This window comes from Cajanus cajan, chromosome 8, assembly GCF_000230855.2.
Source record: "Cajanus cajan strain Asha chromosome 8, NIPB_CcT2T_4, whole genome shotgun sequence".
NCBI classification, from domain to species: Eukaryota; Viridiplantae; Streptophyta; class Magnoliopsida; order Fabales; family Fabaceae; genus Cajanus; species Cajanus cajan.
Window position 1 is genome coordinate 29,309,064 of NC_138524.1, and position 21,671 is coordinate 29,330,734.

The 21,671-nt window shown below is 30.7% G+C and overlaps 2 protein-coding genes across 2 annotated transcripts; one reads left to right on the top strand and one right to left on the bottom strand.

Annotated features, from left to right (window-relative positions):
• The first annotated feature begins 1,656 nt into the window (after positions 1-1,656).
• On the top strand, positions 1,657-6,334 carry LOC109793371 (prohibitin-3, mitochondrial). The gene is made up of 2 exons (XM_020352830.3): positions 1,657-2,636; positions 6,035-6,334. The coding sequence occupies exon 1, from the start codon at positions 1,784-1,786 to the stop codon at positions 2,624-2,626; it is 843 nt and encodes a 280-aa protein (XP_020208419.1). The 5' UTR covers positions 1,657-1,783; the 3' UTR covers positions 2,627-2,636; positions 6,035-6,334.
• Positions 6,335-7,268: 934 nt separating this feature from the next.
• Positions 7,269-16,148, bottom strand: LOC109793370 (potassium channel KAT3). The gene is made up of 11 exons (XM_020352829.3): positions 15,832-16,148; positions 15,516-15,731; positions 15,005-15,160; positions 14,861-14,918; positions 13,804-14,121; positions 10,673-10,912; positions 9,711-9,809; positions 9,581-9,613; positions 8,674-8,859; positions 7,832-8,390; positions 7,269-7,653 (listed from the first exon to the last, which is right to left on the bottom strand). Exons 1-11 carry the CDS (start codon positions 16,008-16,010, stop codon positions 7,544-7,546), a joined length of 2,154 nt encoding a protein of 717 aa, XP_020208418.2. The 5' UTR covers positions 16,011-16,148; the 3' UTR covers positions 7,269-7,543.
• Positions 16,149-21,671: the final 5,523 nt, after the last annotated feature.

The window sequence follows — 21,671 nt, forward strand, 5'->3', positions numbered from 1 at the left end:
CTTTTGGGGATGGTGTTTGGTGATTTAGGTTGGCTCACTCCAAGGTAGGTGGAGGCCACTCTAGGTCTCACTCTCCAAGGGTGGAGAATGAAGGTAGGCTAGCCGAATTTAGCTAGGGACTAAGGATAGGGACTTGAGGCATAAGAATGCTCACTCAAATTCATATATATCCAAAGTATTTACAAGTGGTGGGTATTTATAGGAGGGGAGGCATCTAGGGTTGCATTTGGAGTAGGCAAATGCATTCCAAATGAAATGCAAATGAACCCTAGATGCAACTTGGTGGCCAAGGATGGAATCTTTGGGTTTAGATTGACTATATCTAGGTGCATGATAAGACCATGCAACTTTTGCCCTCCACTTGGGCCTAAGCCTTTCTAACACCAAAAATAGACCCAATAAGCACCAAAAATGTGTCACCCTCTAATTAACACCCTAGCCCAAAATTAAAAACCCTAATAATCTAGAGCACCCCATAATGCAAGGGTAAAATGGGAAATACAAAAGAAAATAAATTCTAAGTCCTAAACACCCCAAAATACAAGGGTAAAATTGGAAATACAAGTAAAATAAATTGTATGACTAAAATACCCCAAAATACAAGGGTAAAATAGGAAATTAAAGACAAGGGCAAAATAGGAATAAAGAAATAAATGCTATAAAACCTAGGAGCTAAGGTCCAAAAATGGCCTTACTATCCCATTCCTCTTGCCTCCTTTAGTATATCACCTCTTGGTCTTCTCGACCTTAGTGTTATTCCATCAAATACTTGTATCTTTGCAAAAATAATAAAATTTGATTGAGTTGATCAAGAACTGGATATAGTCTAAATGGTTGAGACAAACTAATATAAAAATACTATGTATTTTTTGCACTTTAACTATTTGTCTGCACTTTTAAGGTTTAATTACTATTTCGTTGTTTGAAAAAGTGTTGAACTTTTTTAGTAACATTATTCAACCCTCATTTTATGTTTTTCTTTTCTCCACACTTATTGTAATCCATTTCTTCTTAGTTGTAAATCTTTATCTCAAAATATTCTTTTTTATTTTTGACCTTGTATTTTTGAGTCATTTAGAATAAGAATTTATTTTATTGTAATTTTTCCTTTAAAGGTGTATTTAGTATTTTAGAAGGTGCAATTAATATTTGGAAAATATGCTTATTAGGCTTGTTGGGCCAAGAGAGAGTAGGGACCCTTTTCTCCCCAAGGTGGGATGTCCACTTTCTAAACCTCACACTTTTTCATTGACTTTAAACAACACCCACTTAGTTACATATTTCACACACTAGTCACACTTTTACATATTTGCTCCTACATCCCTTTTCTTATTACCACATCCCATCACACCTTTTACATCATGTCATAACAAACTTTCATTTGCCTTTTTATATCTAAGAAATAGGCATCCAAATGCTTAAAATTCAAATTTGAATTTCAAATTTGGGGAATTTGGGGAACCAGAGTTCAGTGACTTGAGTACAAGCATAATTTTAAAAATTGTCTTGGATTAACCGGTCGAATTAATTCAATCGAGAATTAGTGATATATTTTTTATGGTTATTATCAATTAAATTAACTAATTTTCTTAACCAATCTTACGCTTAAACTAATTTAAACCATGGTCTTACATAAATCAATTAAAAAAAATAAAAATTCAAGTGTGTTGAACAAGAAAAAGAAGAAAACCCAAATAAAAGAAGACCCTTACCATATTTCCCTGTTATCTCTAAACCCCTAAACCCGAATCCGACTCTCGCTTGAACCCTCGTCGACTCCAAAATGGGAAGCAGCCAGGCCGCCACCTCCTTCCTCTCGAACCTGGGCCGCGCGGCCCTGGGCCTGGGCCTGTCGGCGGCCGCCCTGAACTCCTCTCTGTACACGGTGGACGGCGGTCAGCGCGCCGTCCTGTTCGACCGGTTCCGCGGCATCCTGGACTCGACGGTGGGCGAGGGGACCCACTTCCTGATCCCGTGGGTGCAGAAGCCGTACATCTTCGACATCCGGACGCGGCCCCACACGTTCTCGTCGGTGTCGGGCACGAAGGACCTGCAGATGGTGAACCTCACCCTCCGCGTCCTCTCCCGCCCCGACACCGACAAGCTCTCCGTGATCGTCCAGAACCTCGGCCTCGAGTACGACGAGAAGGTCCTCCCCTCCATCGGCAACGAGGTCCTCAAGGCCGTCGTCGCCCAGTTCAACGCCGACCAGCTCCTCACCGACCGCCCCCACGTCTCCGCCCTCGTCCGCGACGGCCTCCTCCGCCGCGCCCGCGACTTCAACATCCTCCTCGACGACGTCGCCATCACGCACCTCTCCTACGGCGCCGAGTTCTCCCGCGCCGTCGAGCAGAAGCAGGTCGCGCAGCAGGAGGCCGAGCGCTCCAAGTTCGTCGTCATGAAGGCCGAGCAGGAGCGCCGCGCCGCCATCATCAGGGCCGAGGGCGAGAGCGACGCCGCCAAGCTCATCTCCGACGCCACCGCCGCCGCCGGGATGGGCCTCATCGAGCTCCGCCGGATCGAGGCCTCCCGGGAGGTCGCCGCCACGCTCGCCAAGTCGCCCAACGTCGCTTACTTGCCCGGCGGGAAGAACTTGCTCATGGCGCTCAATGCCGGTGGACGTTGATTTCTGTGTGGTAATTGATCTTCTTGGCCCCTCTTGAGCTTTTCTTGATTGTGGTTTTAATTGGTTTGATGATTGTTTGTGTTAAAAATCTCATATGGACTAATCATATGACAAAAATAATGTATTTTAAGAATCAGGTTTTGTAGGGTTGAGTTTAGGGTTTAGGCAGGTTTAAGGCTTTATGTAGGGGTGGGCAAAATGAACTGAACTGAACATCTTATAAAAACTATACTGAACTTAAAAATAGTTCTCATGAACTGAACTAAACTAAATATTAGAATAGACGAACTGAACTGAACTATTTTTGTGTGTCATTAAACTAAACTGAACTATACTATAAAAAACTTGGACTGAACTGCAATTTAAATTGCATTGAACTGTTATGATATTTTGAATTGAACAATTTTGACTCATTGATCTATCAAAATAGGACACATTTGCCAAAAATACTTTATTTTCCATTTTATTTAAATTTTTCAAAGAAAAAAAATATAAAATTAAGTCAAACAAACTCAGTAAACTTTAAGCCTAAAAATAAGTAGTCCAATATAACTCAATTGATCCGTTAGATTCGACTAAATTGATACAATTTTTTTTGGATCACTTTTTTTTTTCCTAAAGTTTTGGGTATTAGACTATCGAGTTAATCTATATTAAGACATAACATGTTAGACACATTTAATTTTTATCATTTTATAAAAATAGTTCAATTTTTATAATTCAGTTCAGTTTTATAGTTCAGTACAGTTAACTTTCCAATAGTTCAATTCAATTCAGTTTTTTTTTTAAACAGTTTAGTTCAGTTTTTTTTACAAACAGTTCAATTTTTTATAGTATAGTACAGTTCAGTTCACCACCAGTTCAGTTCACCACCAGTTCAGTTCAATTCAGTTTTTTTTGCCCACCCCTAGCTTTAAGTGTACTTCTCAAGATTTTGTTTAGGTTAAACATAATTTAGTCTATTGCACATTGTTAAATGTTACCAACTTGGTCCTTGACACAGTTAACTCCATTACACGTTGTTAATTCAATCTTTATACATGTAACATGCTCTTAAGTTGGTCCTTACACATTAGTATTTTCTTAATTTGATCCCTACATATAGAGGATCAAATTTGCCTTGAGTGTTTGATTGTATTTTTACTTGGTTTAATGATTGTTTGTTACGATTGCAAAATGATTTTGTTTAGGTTAAACATATAATTTAGTCTTTGGAGTGTTGTGGATTCTCAATTTGGTCTCTATACATTAAAAAACTTATTAAATTCGACTTGGTCCTTGACACTGTTAATTCCATTACACATTGTTTAATTCAATCTTTATACATGTAACACACTCTTAATTTGGTCCTTACTCATCAGTATTTTCTTAATTTGATCCCTACATATAGTGTTTGATTGTATTTTTACTTGGTTTAATGATTGTTTGTTACGATTGCAAAATGATTTGCATGAGGTTTGTCCATTGATGTGGAACGTTGCTTTGTCTTGAGAAACTCGAAATTTTAACTTGCGGTTGCTGCATTATTAAAATTGGGGGAAGCATGGGCAAATGGAGCTGCAGTTGCGTTGTGATGCAGTATGGTCAAGGTTTTAAATTGGAAATGCAGTGGCCGTTGCAGGTTGATGCATTTTACGAGCACAAACTGATGTGGTTGTGGCTGTGCTTGTGCTATGTGATTTGATTTACAATTTAATGCATTGCATTGCATCTTGCATACTATAAAGTAGTTTACACATTTTTAAACGTGAATGCTGTGCGTGCCTATTAATAATGTAATAGTTTACACTTTTACAGGTAAAAGTAAGAAAAAGAAATGCAATGAATTTAGGATTATTTGGGCTGGAAAAATTGTCATTATAATTTTTGTTTTCCTTAGTTTTGTGAACTTCAATTTGACTTTTGTAAGATCTTTACTTGTAGTTTAAGACTTGCATTATGCAGTTGTGCTAGTGAGATTTTATGCCCACTTCTTTTCTATGCATTCTATTTCCTAGTTAAGCTTAATTAAAAGAGGTGAATAGGACTTGAATAATCCCAGAACATATAGCATGTAATTCATCGGGTAAATTAAATGTCAATGTTGTCTCACACAAGAGTTTAGGAAAACTTGTGGTGGGTCTATAGACTTAATCTGGTGGAGTCATTGGATTTTGACCATTTATACAGCATAGACTATCAAATCATTAGTGATCTTCCTGTTAAGCGTTAACTATATTAAGTATCAAAGTTGAAACAAAAACTTTAACCCGAGGAGTAGCTTTAGCCTTTCAAGACAACCTGCTACTATAACTGAGTTGTCCATGCTCTATAAAATTAACAAACATGTATCCATTGAACTTTGAACCTGTGGTCTGTTTACATATCCGGTCTATTCTTTGTAGCACGTAGGATCTTTTTATTTTGTGTGGGGTAATCAATCTTCTTGTTCCCTTCATCTGTCTTGAGTGCTTGATTGTGTTTTTACTTGGTTTAATAATTGTTTGTTACATCTGCATGGGGTTTGTCCATTGATGTTGGGTGTTGCTTTGTTTTAAGAGATCACTGGCTGTGTCACATGTAAATAGTTATTGGAAGTTCAAAATGGGGTTGTGTTGCAATCATCAAAACTGCAGAGTAGTGTGGGTGATTGCAACTGCAATTGTGATGCAGTGCAGGTAAGTCAAAATTTTAAATTGTGGTTGTAGTCTCATCTTGATTGCGTTGCAGCCATTGCAGTTTGATGCAGTGCTGTGGTTGCATTTGTGATTTGATCTAATCTGCAATATAAAACCTCAGGTTGCATTTACCTTTCAAACTGCAATATTGCTAATGCATCTGTGGTTGTTAAATGAACACTGGTGGATACTGTTTTATTGAAAAGTGTTACTTGTAGAGTCATTTGGAGTGTGTGGAGTACTCTGCTTGTTGGTCTTCCAATTGAATTAGTAGAATTGTGCATGTTCCATAGAACCAACTCGCTCGTACACAGTTGAACTTTGAATCTATGGTTATTCACTTTCTTTGCTGCTGGAATTTAATTAGGTGTGGATTTGGACTATCATACAAGTTTATTATTTATTTTTATGTTCTATACTTAATTGTGAAAACTTTTCTGAGTTGCATACGCTAACTCTTCGCACTACTTGGTTTAATGTTACATACTGGGAGAGCTTGTGTGCCTTCTGCATTTTTAAATGATTGAAATTACTCATTTCTTTTTGAAACCAAATGTGCTTCTCTCTTCCACCACTCCAGATAAAGGGGGTGGGGAAACATTTTGTAAATTTTGAATAAGCAGTGTTTTTTAGATTTTGATGTAAATTTTTCTCTAGCACCTCATTGGTATGCAATATAATACTCTTTTAGTTGTCAACAAACCGAAAAATGTCTGGATTATTACCCCTAATATTTCCTTTTACATTTCAGGGCTATATGATACTTTGAATGGTGTGAAGTTCTCCTTTGCTAGAGTTTTTTTTTCCTCATCTTGTTTTTTGTAGACCCCATCTCATCTGAGCACAAGTTCTTTGTAACATTTTGAAAATAAAAAAAAATGTTACAAAAAAAATTGGACGTTTCATGTTTGAGGATAATTGGGTCTTTTACAGTTGTACTTGAAGAATGGTAACTACATGCTAAGACTAAATTGAGTCCTTGCTTGTTTGAGGATAAAGGGGTCTTTTACAGTTTGTACGTGAAGACTTGATTAATGTAGCTTCTTTTTCATTTTTTTCTCCGGAAGACTTAGGGTAGCTATTTTTTCTTCTATTTCCATTTATTTTAATAGAAAATGAAAACTTTTCCACAAAGAAGATAGCAAGTATAAAGAAAGGAACCGAAACAAGAGAAAAGTACATCCGACCAAGAAGCCCAACTCAAGCAAAATTTATTACATATAAAAACTTATTTTTTCTTGTATTTAAATGAAATTATATATTTCAAAACTATTTTCCAATAAACTTATTTAAACAAAATTCATTTTGATTATAACATAACGATTATATTCTGAACTGACTACGGCATTTTCCCACATCCTAACTATTCACAGGGACATTCATTAAGAATAGAAATTCAATCTTCCTTAACCTTTGAAAAATTATCATCTTTAATACTTGATTAACTTTTTGAATTTATTCTAGGGGAGAGAACTTTCTGAATTCTGATATAGTTCAGGTCCTGAAAAATAATTAAGTTATTTTCTATTAAGCATTTTGGACATTTGAATCTATGAAAATTTTCAAATCTTTGAGAGATCAATATAAATGACAAATTAGTTCCCAATTAAGCATTTTGGAAATTCTTTAAGAATTGCATTTCAACCTTCCTTAAGATCTCTTTTTAAAGCAGTTGAGGAAAGTCAAATGTGAAGAAGGTTAACCAAAAAAGACAAACGTGCATTGATAACATTAATGTTAATTAGACTGGTCTTCCCCAAAGTCCATTTTTATTTTGAAATTGAATTTAACCACTTTTACTAAAAGTATGGAAATGATTCGATAATTTTCTTGATCCATACACTTTTTCGATTCTCTGAAAAATTGGTTTTCGACAAAGCACAGTGGCATCATGTATTTCATTGTTTGACATTACCAAGATTAAATTAGGTAGTGATTGTTGCATCATAAACAAAATGCATCTTTGGGAATTGAATTTTTATGAATTTTCAAAATGTTAAAATATGACTGTATTGATATTACATCCCTAAAGGTTACAGCTATATTCAATTAGGTAAAATCATCAACCCAAACTTCAAGTATTTTCTGCAAAATAGGAAGAGATGATCATTATCTCCAATGACAGTTTGACACTTTATGTAATCTGTCTGCTAATTTTGTATTGACTATTATTATTATCATCCTCCTGAAGATCACACTTCAGATCTTGCACACTGTAACTGGCATTTGAGAAGATTATAAACTTAAATTTCCAGTGTCACTAAAAAGAAAAAGAAAGATGATCACCATCTCGAATGACACTAATATCATCTATCTCTGCATTCTCTCTGGTAATTACTTTTGTAGGCTTGGAGACTCCAAACTTTTCTCCTGCAATATCACAAGTTGAAAGTCAGAATGTGAAAATTAGAGAAGTGCATACTTTTCAATTTAAATAATTGTATTTGATTAAACACTCATGATCCTTTTGTATGTATTTTAGAATAGCAACATAATTTTTTTTTTTTATCTCATTTTCATTTTGTTTAAATTTTAAATCATTGCTTACCAGCAATATGGAGCAGCTCTTCTAATGAATCAGGTAGGATTATCAACTTCCCATGCTGCTCCTGCATGGTGGTTTTGTGTTTGCCATGAAAGTGGATAGTAACTCTCTTTTTGAAGAATCTTTCTGTTTCTCTCTCAGTTCTATGGTTAGAGGTACTTGAATAAGTGTTAGTATACAATTTTCCTAAAGGGTGGTTGATAGGGATTTCTGGCTCCAAAAACTCAATTATATGTTCATCTAATGTCTTCCTATTTTCATGATTCATTGCAAGGTCAGAAATGCTCTTGTTTTGATGCTGGCTTACAAGAGGTTTTTGTTTCCATCTTATAGGGCTTAGCTTCTTTTCATTTTCTTCCATGTCAGGATGACCATTTGGCAAAGTAGCATGAAGATCTCTTTTTCCATCCTCAGGAATCAAGTAATGCAATCTGGCTGAATTATTTTTGGATGCATCAGAAAAACTTCCTCTTGTGTTGTCCCAATCATGCATTTGGTAAAGAGCCAATCCAGGGTCCCTAGGTGGATATTCAAAATCCAATCCTTCATGCCCTTTCAACACCTGCCAACATGAATAATTAAATTCTTAAAATCATAATAGTATTTGAATTTAATTAGAATACACTTACAATTTTTATATACTAACGTTACAAATTACAATACATAATAAAATTGTTGAATTTTACAATAACTATCTTAAGAATCATACACTAACAGAGATTTCTACTTGGTTATCAGCGTAAACCACATTGCATGACAATTAAACTCTAAAAATCAAGTATTTTGAGAGGGGGTGGTATGTGATAAATGAAAATGAAGTTGCATAATTTTAATATGCTTATTACCGTAAAAATATTTTTCATTATAATTTGTGCTGCTTCTGGATACGCATGTAAGGAATTCATCAATGAACTTCTGCTGAGTCTTAAAATTTGAGAAAGCTCAGTGGTCCGAACAGTGAAAGGCTGTGGTGTACAGTATAACACCCCAATCTCCCCAAATGTGCCTCCTGCAGTAGCCTTCTTCAGAATCTGAATTTTCAATATCGGGGTAGGAAGTTAGGTTCTGTTGTCTCATTGTGTACAAAGCATATGGTTGAATAAGATTTTCCAAAAACACTTTTAAGAGAGAAAAATAGGAAAGAAAATCAAAATAATTTTTTTATAAGCTAAAATTAACTTATACATGAATTAAAAATAAGATTTTAGAGAAACTATTAGGAGAGACTTCTACAAAATAGATTATGTATAAACTAATTTTAGTTTATGAAAAAATTATTTCATTTTTCATTCCTATTATGCTCCACTAAAAATGCTTTTAAAAAAATGTACCTAAACAACTTATATATATATATATATAGAGAGAGAAAGAGAGAGAGGAGGAATCTGATTACTCTAGGAGTAAGTCTACTTAGATTTACTCCGTTCAATAATTCATGTTCTACGTCAAATTTTAATGATCTAACCGTTAAATTTAAAATTCTTAATGTATAGATTAAATCTGCAAATTTTTAAAAAATTTAAAAATTATTTAATATTTCATTTCATTAATTCAATTTGAATTAATGAAATGAAATATGAAATAATTTTTAATTTTTTTTTAATTTATAAACTTAACTTATATATTAAAAACTTTAAATTAAACTGATGAATTGTCAAAATTTAATATAGAACATAAATTATTAAACAAACTAAGTATATATATATATAGAGAGATAGAGAGAGAATGTAATGCTTGAAAGTTATGACATACTTGATCATGGCCATCAACATAGCGAATCAGATCCTGCCACAGTTGAAAAACAATTTTTTTTTTTTCAGTTAGTGTCATTCTTTAAGATTCATTCAATGCTAATTGATTACTCATGCTTTAGCTTACTCACCACTGCCCCTGAAACCAGCATGTAAAGGTCCGTGGGAGACTCATTTTGTAGTATAACATCTTCCTTGGGTGGGAAATACTCAGCTTCCATCTCTGTAACCTATTGGTACAACATCACTCGCATTAGTTTAATCTTAATTAAACACTTAATAAGATGTTATCATTCAAGGCCTTATTCATAAACTTGACTCAACCTTCTTAAATCAAGTTAAAAAATACAATGTATATAAAGAATTTCGTTGGCATTTGAGGATACTTGACTTTTAAAATAATTATTTTAAAAGTTATATGTAAGTGATTTTTAATTAGTTAACTATGTAAACATCTATCTATATGTCAATAATGTATCAAAATTAAACTAAATTTTATTTGGATTAGTTTTACTTAAGCTAAAATAGAATTTTTTTGTCTCTTATTTTTATTTTTAGTTTTAATTTAGTCTCATAAGTTTAAAAGGTTTCATTTTGACCTTCTAATATATTTATGTTAAATCAAATTAGTCTTTTTTATCAAATTTTCACAATAATTTAGTCAATTTAGGAATACGTGATAAGTTGTGAGATATCATGTTAGTCAAAATCAACATTATTAGTACAAAAAATTAATAAAATGATCAATCTGGCTAATAAAAACACATTAAGGGATGAAAGTGAAATTTTTTAAACAGTGAAACTTAAAATAAAAAGGAGGTATCAAATTTTGGTCTTTTACTTATAAAGCTTCATTAAAAAAAAAAACTTGAAAGAGATAAAAATGTTATAAAGTATATGAGTTAATCACTTATACAGTGACAGTGTAAAATCTTTTTACACTAACAACCAATTATATCTTTTAATTGTGTCATGTCACTATTAAAAATAAATGTGTTTACAGTGACATGATACAATTAAAAAATATAATTAGTTGTCAGTGTAAAAAAACTTTACACTGTAAGTTTATAAGTGATTATCTCAAAGTACTAACCAGTTGGAAAAGAAAGTCATCTGAGACTCCTTGGAAGATGTAAACCTTCTGCACAACAGAGAAAAACAGATGGTATGCAATGCTTGCACGAATTGCCTTTGGCATGCCATTTAGTGTTTCTTGCTGCTTCAGTCCTTCTGTCTTGAACTTCAAACACAAGTGTGACAACATTTGATCCTGTATGTGATGGGGCAGATGATTTCTTGATGCAAATTCTGAAGCTGCTCTCACTGTGTCTCTCTGCCACCAAAACCATGTTTCTCCTTGTTAGAGGGGCCAACCACATATTTCTAATAATTTGTTTCCCCCCTCAAAAGAATATTAACAAATACCAATGAAGTTTGGTGTGAATCATAAAAGAGGTCATTGCAACTAAAGAGTTTAAATGGTGATGCATTAATGATGTAATATTATTTTATTTAATCATCTAATTATAATTCATCATGAATGTAAGTTTGTTAATTTTTATGATAATTATTTTAAAAGTCATACAAATTATGATTTCTGATTGATTTTATAACACTTTTTAATATGATCTTGTACTTTAAAATTTAAAAGTTATATAAATTGTTTTATTAGTTAATCTCATAATTATGCGTATATTTTTTAATTTAAATAAATTCAATCTATATATATATATTTTTTCATTTTTATGTTTTTTAATTTTTATCTAATTACATATTATCGTGTATAGTTTGATTATTATTTTTATAATAATTACTTAAATATTTTTTAATAGCATGATATTGTCAATATTTTTACAGTGACATATATGACCCTATAAAAACTATGTCAAGAAAATAACTTTCAAGTATTTTTTTCTTTTTACCATAGAATAAAATAACTTCCCAAACTCATTTTTTTCTTCATATTATTTTTATAACAAGTTTTTACAATATTTTTACTTTTATTTATCATGTGAACTATCTAATTAGTCATTTTTATTTTTGTTGGTTTAGTTTTTGTACAAAAGTTTTGTAAATATAATTTCTTAAACTTTTCAACAAAAACTTGTAAAGGTGAAGGAGATATGTACCCATGGACACATGTCGTGGATATGGTGTGTGATTATGACTATGAGCCACATGCCCCCACTCATTTTTTTTCTTCCCTTTTTTTCTACTTTTATATAAGTTTTTCAGTACCACCTTTGTCTCAAGTTTTAAAGAAGTTTGAAACCAACACGAAAAAATATATGTTTTTTTTTTATTACATTATTTTTTGTTTTGTCTTACAAAGATGGTGTTTCCAAATGCATCTTTGAAATGCTGCTAGGCTAATTTCGGCTAAGCATCTAATTGCATGGTTTTAGTGATAAGGTATTTTAATGAGATATTTGAGCCACAAGATACTTATGTGGCATTAAATATATGATAGGGTACTCCCCATCATGGCATAATTACTTGAAATTTCAAAAGATTAATTAAGAGGAATACTTGGTAAAATTAACAAATAAAGTAATTAAAAAATAGCTAAAATTTGATAATGAATAAGTTAGTAAGTTAATTGAATTAGAAGTGTTTGATAAAATTAAATATTAAACTAATTGATAAGTATTTTATTAGAATATATTTTAATTTATTTTTAAATACCTTGTCTTAAAATTAGAATAATAATTTTTAATTTTAATATCTTATTTTAAAATATCTTTTATTGAATGAAATAAGATAATATAAATAATTTTACATTACATTTTAATGATTTTATATTATAAAAATGATATATGATGAGAGTTAGAAAGTGTTCAAAATATAAGAAGGATGAAAAAAGAATTTTAATAAAATAGTGAAAATAAATTTGAAGAAAATATAATAAATTATGACATTATATTTTTGAAAATGACCTAAAAAGAATTTAAAAAAATGATACAAATTAGTAAAACAACTTCATAGCCAAATAACTTTATTTTAATCGAATAAACTTTTAACCTCGAAAAGTAACTCGTGTAGCTTGTGACTTCACCCATAATTCAAGAGATAAACGTGAGCCTTTTTTTCTTATAAAAGAAAAGAAATTGAATTTACATCCGCATAATACAACGAGAAAACAACCATTAACCTTGTGAAACAAAATATTGAATTTATCTTTCAATAAATTTTGGAGTACATATTTTAATTTTCTATTATTATATATTTCAATTCAATAAACATTAAAGCATGAAGAAAATTACGCGTGATTTGATGCTAAAAATAAGTATATTAATAACTAGTACTCGTGTAGGACACTGGATTAAGGAATATTTATTAATCATTTATAAATATTAAATAATTAATAAAATGTCAGAATCAAAACTTTTTAACTTTTATTTAAATAATAGTTAAGTGTGTTACGATTGAGACTTGGGATTTATTCTAATTCTAAAGCTTGAAATTAAAATTAATAGTTTAGTATCAGTTTCACGGGATTTATTCCAGTTCTAACGCGTGATAAATGATAAATCTAAACTCAGCTACAATAAGTGTGGACGTGTTCAGTAATATTAACATATAAATTTACTGAAAGCTTATAAATTATGAATTAAAAAACTAAAATCTAGAAGTTAATAGATTAAATTGAGTTTAGTATAATTAGATGGTAAGTTAGTTAATAATTATAAAATAACATAAAAAAAATAATAATAAAGAATGAAAATTAACAACTAATTAAAGTAACTTTTAAAAACAAACTAATATTATGTACTAAACAAATTTATTTTGTTTAAATTAAATCATTCCTTAGTCAAATTAATTTATAAGTTTTTCTAATGTCTTGTAGATTCAATAAAGAGTTAAATAAGTTTTTCTGGATTTTATTATATATTATTTTTATTTTCGTGTTTTAAAGTTTTCTCCACATATTAGTTTTTATAATTTCTTTTTTATTTTAGTTTCTCATATTCCTGTTTCAGTTTTTATAATTTTTTTTATTTTATATTTTTTATGAAAGACTCTCATATTGAAATATTTTCACTAGTCTTAGTTTTTCAATCTCTGTTATCCACATCATCAGTAAAGAAGAATGAAGGTAAAAATGTTGAATATAGCAAGAAATAAAATAAAACAAAAAATCCATATACATGAAACTAAAAGTTTGTTCAAGCTTATAATAAATTAATCAAAGAGGATAAGAAGCAGAAGTTTGAGAGCACATACAAAATTTCTGGTGCGGCTAGTCCAGTGGACAACCAGATTAGTCATGTTGCCAATGATGTATGCTGTTAATCCCAAGTTGAAGAGCATGTAGAAGATGTCAAAAAGCATCTCTCTTGTGTTTTCAGCATGTAGATCCCCATAGCCAGTGGTGGTAAGTGTCACAATGGACCAATACATGGATGTCACATATCTTTCCCAAAGACTCAATTCTTTGAAATTTGGGTACACAGCACCAATCCATGTCCTCTTGGCATCTGGGTACCTATCTGCTATCAGATAGTTGAAGCATCCAGCACAGTGCACAGCAAACAAAGTTACCTGAAATTTCATGAAAAAAAAATACCAAAACTTCTCAATGCTAATTGGTTAAGATGAAGTTTTTTTTAAGTACTTTTTGATCTGTTTTATTATCAAAATTAGAATTTTATATCATAATCTATTTGATAAAGCTTGCATTAAATATCAGCATAATTGATCAAGATAAAATTCTAATTTTAATGGAAGAAAAATAACAACAAAATATCTTTTTATATTGTTAAAATTTGTAAGGACAGAGATCAAAAGTATACACCCAATTTACTTTACTGAAGTTAAATTATGTGGCATAAGATAAATAATTGAACATAACTACACTGAGAATCTGTTTAGATAAACTTATACAGAAGTAATTTTAGGTGAAAAAAATAGAAAGTAAAAATGAAATAACTTTGTGTATAAGTTAAAACTAGTTTATGCCTGATCGAAAAGTTTATGGAGAAACTAATATGAAAGAATTTCCACAAATTAAGTTAGTGAAAATGCAATGATTTTCAGTGCAGATCTATTAGTACGGTCCTAAGATGTGTTCATGCATGAGTGAATTTTAGCTTATTGAGAAGTTTATTTTATTTTATTTTAATTTTTTCAAGAAATGCTTCTAGAAAATTTCATCCAAATAGTGACCCCTATCCATCCAACGGTTTGTGTTGCGCCACATCATTACATGTAGTGAATGCATCTTGTTTTGATAACAAGAATCTGTGTCCAAAGGCAAAAGTTATAGGCTTTAGAGGCTTACAGCAATGAGCTTGGAGCACCTAGTCCAGAAGTAATTGAAGCGAATATCCTTCTCAAGTCTGAAGGAAATCATAGGAGCTAGTAAGCACTATGAGTTTGAAGTGTTGGAAAACCACAAGGTTGAGTATATAATATAATGTTGGACCTTGCAAACAGAGAACTAACTCTTCTCAAGCGCCACAACCGAAGCATGTTGAGAACTTTGAAGCCAATCTCACTGCTGTGATCAGTGAAGAGGAGGCTGATAGATTGAAATGGTGCAGTTGAGCAGACATCAAAGATAAACCAGGTAGATATGTACCTACAAGTTTTGTAGAACTATATGATGTAAGCAAAGTTTTTGAGATTCATTATAGTCTGTTGTCACTCTTATTTAAGTAAATTTTACAAAATTTGTTTATCGGTTTTTGGTCTCCACCAGAGACAATCTTGCTTGAATTGGATAAATAAAACTTTTCCTCGAGTAATTGAAAGAGCTGCATATTCAGTACTCAAACTCGAAATCATTGGTTAAGTTGGAACAAAGAAGAGTGTATCAGTTTATCAGTTTGATAAATTTGTTTATCAGTTTGATTATCAAAGAAGAGTGTATTAAATAAAAATGATTTGAGTAGGAGTGACAATAGCAATAACCACACGAGAGTGTAGATAAGTACCTGATTGCAATTTTCTTGGGGTGATCAACAAGAAGGTAGGAATGGTTATCAAGATATGCTACAAAGAATGTGAGCATGATGTCAATGGCAAAGAAGGAATTGACAATGTTGTCAATGATGAACAGTGTGTCTTGCTTGTAAGGCAGAAAGGCAAATTCAAAGGGGCAAATCCATGCAGAGTAAACAACCAGGACAATTAGTAGCATCTCCCATGCCCTGCAAGAATAGCATGTGAGAAGAAACAAACAACTACAACATTATAGAGAGTAATTGTATCTGTGTTATTGTGATGGGGTGATTGAAGAACCATGATCACCTATAACGTGGATTGAAAGGGGAAACTATGTATCTTCTAAGTCTTGTTTCTTGGTTGATTCTGGCTCCAAGGGATGGCAAGAGATCATTGGACAAAAAGCTGCTATATGGAAGACTTCCCATATGGAATTCATCCACACAGAACCTCTTGAAAAATTTCTGGCCAAGGGTAAATGACATGGTGTGTTTGAACCTTGAATCCTAAGGCTTAAGTTAAGCAGAAGTAGTTGTTGTGAGAACTCTTTTGGGGTTGAATTGAATTAATGGACCTTATAAGTGACCATATTTATAGTGAGATTGGTTTGACTTAGACGCGTTGGTTTCGGAATTTAGACCCCTTTTTCCCTACCTTTTTGTTGAGTTAACTGTGACATGGTTTAAGGGAATAAGTAAGAAAGTTTATGGGCCTAGTTTGGAGGAAAAGATAAAGAGAGTGATAAAACTGTGGGGTTAAAATATCCATCTTGTATGGACAAATGAAGTTGTGACAAAATAGAAGAGAGGGGGGAAAATGATACGGCAGAAAGATCTTTCTGAAATGTTGCAGATAATTCCGTGCGTGAATTGTGTTTGCACCTAAACTTCTCACTCATCAAAGATTAGATAGATATTTATCTAAATAATAATCATAATGAAGTGGTGCATGTAGGGGCATGTACAGTAAGCTATGATTATGCAAAACCAAGATATTTTTACTTTGACTGAACCAATATGGTGCTTTCTTTTCCAATTCAAAGCTAAAAGGACAAATGTAGTTCTTTGGTACTGGTTTCCAATCAAAATTGGAATACTATTATAGTAACATACCTACATCTTTGATGCATATTTCTCTATTAAGTGAACCATTAAGGAAATACTTCAATTTTGATTGAAAAATAATACTGAAAACAAAAAACTTAAGGAAATACATCTAAGTTATGTCTATAGTAAAATTGGTGAAGGTTCTATGATAATGTAAAAACAAAGATGTTTTCCTTTGACTAAAGCAATATGGTGTTTCCTTTTCCAATTCAGAGATAAACCAAGAAGCTATAGTAAAATTGGTAAAGATCTTATATAAGGAACCATGTGGGTTAATAAAGCTTTATTTTAATGTAGTGACATTGGGATAGATGATGGGTTGTTTTGTATCATTCTATGTATTTTGTAAAGATATATTTGTCAATTTTTCAAGAAGAGTATAATATGTTATGTACAAGAGATTTACACATGTTTCTATGTTGGTATAATATTGTCTACTTTAAATTTAAATCTTTATAAATTTGCTTTTGATCATCATCTTAAAGGGTCTCATATGATCATTCTAACAAGGACTTTATTACGTGTTTATTCTCTTGTTTTAATAATGTAAGATTTTGTTTGTAACCTAAGTAGTGACTCATCTTCATCTATGAATGAATGCCAAAATTTTAACTCATTATATTTGCATGAGCTAGTATAGTGCAAAGCATTGTTGTGTTTGCCTTTTTTAGAATAATGTGCATATGTTAAATCATCAGCTTCTCTCTACATAGATTGGGGAAATTGTAGAAGGGAAGAAAGCTTTGATTCTAATACACATTTAATGGATCAACATTGAGCTGAAGTTTTGAATGGTCCTCCATCTCTAAACCTCTTGCGTGACAATGAGGCTAAATTTTACATTGGCTTTGTGTGAGAATGAAGCTGAAGTTTATGTTGCCTTGAATCCTCATGAAAGGACAAAATAGAAAGCAGTTTATTCTCAGCAGGGTCGAGTCCCCACAAGCCATGCTAGGACCATTCAACAATTGGCGACATTTTTACCAAGTCACTTCGTGGGAATAGAATTGGTGATACCATCTTAGTGTTCCAAGTTTTTTTTAGGCTAATTTAGTTCTTTAGTTTTTAAAGTTAGGCATATTTGATACTTCCATTGGTTTTCTCTACTTTAAAAAATCAAATCATTATTTTTTTATCCGAATATCTCGAATTTATAATAAATTTGAGAGTTTCAACTTCCAAGTTAAAGAAAATTGGCGAGATCAATTTTAGTAAACAATCGCATGTTCGATATGAAAAAAACTTTGAACTAACGAAACTTACAATACTACATTGAGATTAGTTTCTATCTCAATAAATCGAAAGATACTCGTGTCTCAACTAAAAGGTTGATGAGCTCAAAATTGTTTATGTTAAAATAAAAACTCAATTAATCCGAAAAAAGTAGGGATCAAAGTCAAACATATTTCAAAATATAGAAATCAAAAGTGTAATTAATTATAACTGTAATATTATCAACATATATTGAGCAAGAATCCTTGGGAGCTAGATTAATTTTTTCATAATTATTTGTTCAATTTATACTATACCACAAATACTTTAACTATAAGGCCTATTGATTTTTTATGAGTTAATCACCTATGCACTGCCATGCAGTGTAAAATTTTTTTTACACTAACAACCAATCAGATCTTTTAATAGTGTCATGTCAGTTACTTATTTAATGAAATAAAAATAAAATAAAATAATTTAAAAGATTTGATTGGTTACCAGTGTAAAAAAACTTTACACTGACAGTGTATTAGAATTAACTCTTTTTTTATTATCATCATTTTGTGAATTTATCCTCATTTTTTCTTTTTCTTTTGCCTTTTGTTGAATTTGATCTCTCACTGTTTTAATTGTTTAACTTAGATTCACCCAGTAAGTTACTATTTACTATTTATTCAAAAATGTTGTCTTGACAACGTAGAAAAGCGACACATTAGCATGGATATGTGTTGGCGTGAGAGTGAAATATAGTCTATGTCAATATCCTCATTAAATATTAAATATCTAAGTTAATGGGTGGATAAAAATCAGAGAGTTAAAATAGTAGGATCAAATTTATAAAAAAATGAAGAATCAAATTCGTGAAATGATGGTAACAAGAACAAAAAAAACATAAATTAAACCTAGTTATTAAATAAATATACATGCATGCATCCAGTTGATCCACAAGGACCACAACTTGTACATACAAAAAATTCGTGTACCAATTTTTCGTATTTGACTTCTGTTATCAATTTCCTTTTTGTAGAACAACACTTTAGGTTGCAACCTGTTAGAAAAAAAAAAGATTTATAATTCATTTCAGTTGAAAGAAGCATCGCAATGTTTTTTCTTTTTGGGCTAAGGGCAAAAACACTTTTTCTTAAAGTAATTTACTTGAAATAGTTTTTTATCTGATAATAGGAGTTTACACAGTTTTGTTAGTCCAATTCTAAATGAGATCAAGCTCTTGATGCCTTAGCTTGTTTGACTGACACAGCCTCTACTTTGGAAGCATAGATTCGGAAATGAAAATAATATTTTGGACTACCATTTGAAATCCGAAGAAGGGACCAAAGAGCTAAAGAAGAATAATAGAAACCAGTATTTTAACCTGGAAAATGTAAAGGAAACTTGTTTATTATATATAATTAAAATTTATAATAAATATTAAGTTTAAATATATAATTAAAATTTATATAAAAAGATACTTTTAACATAACACTATTATTTTTATTTATGATAATTTATTTAAAAATATTAAAATTTAATTCATAAATAATTAAATTAGATAAGAAGTTAAAAGAAATCTTTAAAAATCTCGTCGTTAATTTTTTTTTAAAAAAAAAAACACTCTCGCATTAAATAACCTATTTAATATATATATATATATATATATATATATATATAAATAAGAGTTGATTTTAAAATATTTCTAATGAAATTTATTTAAAAATTTTCAAATAATTTTTTAAAATAGAACTTAACACCATGTACTAACTTTGCCTATATCATAAATTCATTTAGGAGTGTTTTGGTATATAAAAAGTTTTTTCATGCACAGAAAATCATGATTTTTAGAACATCAACAACATATATCTTAGTTTCTTATGTTTAAGTAAGCGTTTTTTTTTTTTTTTTGCTTGCCTTTTTGTTGGAGTCGCCTTATGTGATTCAAAGAGTATCTTAAAATATGGTAATATAAATAAAAGAATCCTTATTACACCATCAAACAAAGAAAAAAGAAGAAAAAATTGGTAAATCATATTTAGAAAAACATGTAGCAAGGTTTACTTTAAATTTTACCATTGCAATAAAATATAGTGAATTATTATGAGTTACTTTTTTCAGTAAAGAAAATGGTAGATAAAGAGTGACAACCCAATATATCGGGCAAGGAGCTAGTGGCATGTTGAGATCCTCAAAACATGTACCGTTGTCCATTGAGTAGATTGAGTAGTTAATTCGAAGCTCAATAGTGTTTAATTTGATTAAGAATTTACTTATCGAGCTAATGGCTAGCAGATGTTCATTAGAAGAATTTCACCTCTGCCACTAAGAAATCTTCTTTATTAGTTATGTTCACATAGTAGGATTTTAATAGTCACAAAAGATACAAACTCATGTCATGAAGAATACAAGCTCGGACTAGATCCTAAAACATTTGTGCTAATCCATGATGATATGAGTTGCTTACATATCACATGTAAATGTGAAAATCAATAAAATAAAATAAGATACATGATTAATCTACTTGCATTGTAGATGTTCCTAGGAATCATAAATTTTAAAAATCATAATTTCTATAAATGACTTAATGTGTTTAACCAATCATAAATGCCATATATACATATATATTTAGAATTATATAATGTATATATATATATATTATAATTTTGAATAAAAAAAATTAATTCATTAAAATAACAAATAAATGTAGCATAAAACTTTTCTATTAATTCTATAAAGTTTAGATTTTAACTTTTTTGAAAATAATTTTGAAAAAAGCCTAATATAAGATCCAATATTTTAAAAAAACATTACTTTTAAATAATAAAACCAAACATAAAAAAAAAATTAATATTCACAGCTTCAAATTCGTAGGAAACTTAAAATTTTTCAAGTGCCAAATATTTATTAGAGACTTAGAGTAAAGACACTCATGCTAAGAGTTGTTAGTGGTTAGAATAACTTATTAGTTGTTGCTAGTTTGTTAGAGTTATTTGTTAGTTCAATTAACTCTATATATTTAGAACATCTACACACTTTCTATTGTATCTTATATTAATCAATTATAAAATGATTTTTTATGCCACTTCTTTACTGTATTTTAATATTTATGATATATATAGTTTTAGTGCGTCGGTGTTATTTGTGTTTTCTCTCAAAACTCTTTATATCATATTTCAGATAACTAAAAATTGCTAACTATGTAAGGGTATATAACAATTTCTCAAATATAGTAGGAAAATTTATCCAGCGTTTTAATAAGTCATCTTATATTAAATTATAACACTATACAAACACACATATATAATTTTTTAATAAAAAATAAAAAATTAAAAGCAAAAAACAACCTATTAAAGGAGTAAGTATAAGTAGATAAAACATTTAATTGAAAAATAAGGCGGATCACACACATATTTTTTTATCAAATAAAAAATTATGAAATTAAAAATGCTACATATATTAATTAAAGCAGTAAGTATTATATGAGTAAAAAAAACTCCAGTGAGAAAATAGATATGGGTGTTTGGTGAGCCACATGGACCGATACAATATTGTTACACTTGTGCAAACCCTTTCCCTATAGTTTTATTGGATCCGATTTGAATTGGCAGACATGCTGTGAATGCGATAGATTCTTACCGACATTTAATTAGTTCTGCCCCACTTGTGATGATTGGTTACTATGATGGAATCAATACTTATACAAAGACTAATGAATAATGATGCATGTAAGTACGTAACTAACTGTCTCGTTCATGTCTTTCTATCGGTTTCGTTGCATTTTTTATACATTTTTTTTTTTTTTTATAATTGGGTTTGGGTATGACTAGAAAATTTCAG

What these genes read in the sequence shown, in the direction of transcription:
- LOC109793370 (XM_020352829.3), bottom strand. Translation starts at nt 16,010, where the DNA reads ATGTCATTTACCCTTGGCCAGAAATTTTTCAAGAGGTTCTGTGTGGAT. An exon ending in CCCAAGAAAATTGCAATCAG is followed by an intron (nt 15,161 to 15,515) that starts GTACTTATCTAC and finishes CAAAACTTGTAG; the next exon opens with GTACATATCTACCTGGTTTA. An exon ending in ATGTTGATGGCCATGATCAA is followed by an intron (nt 8,860 to 9,580) that starts GTATGTCATAAC and finishes TTGAAAATTCAG; the next exon opens with ATTCTGAAGAAGGCTACTGC.
- LOC109793371 (XM_020352830.3), top strand. Translation starts at nt 1,784, where the DNA reads ATGGGAAGCAGCCAGGCCGCCACCTCCTTCCTCTCGAACCTGGGCCGC.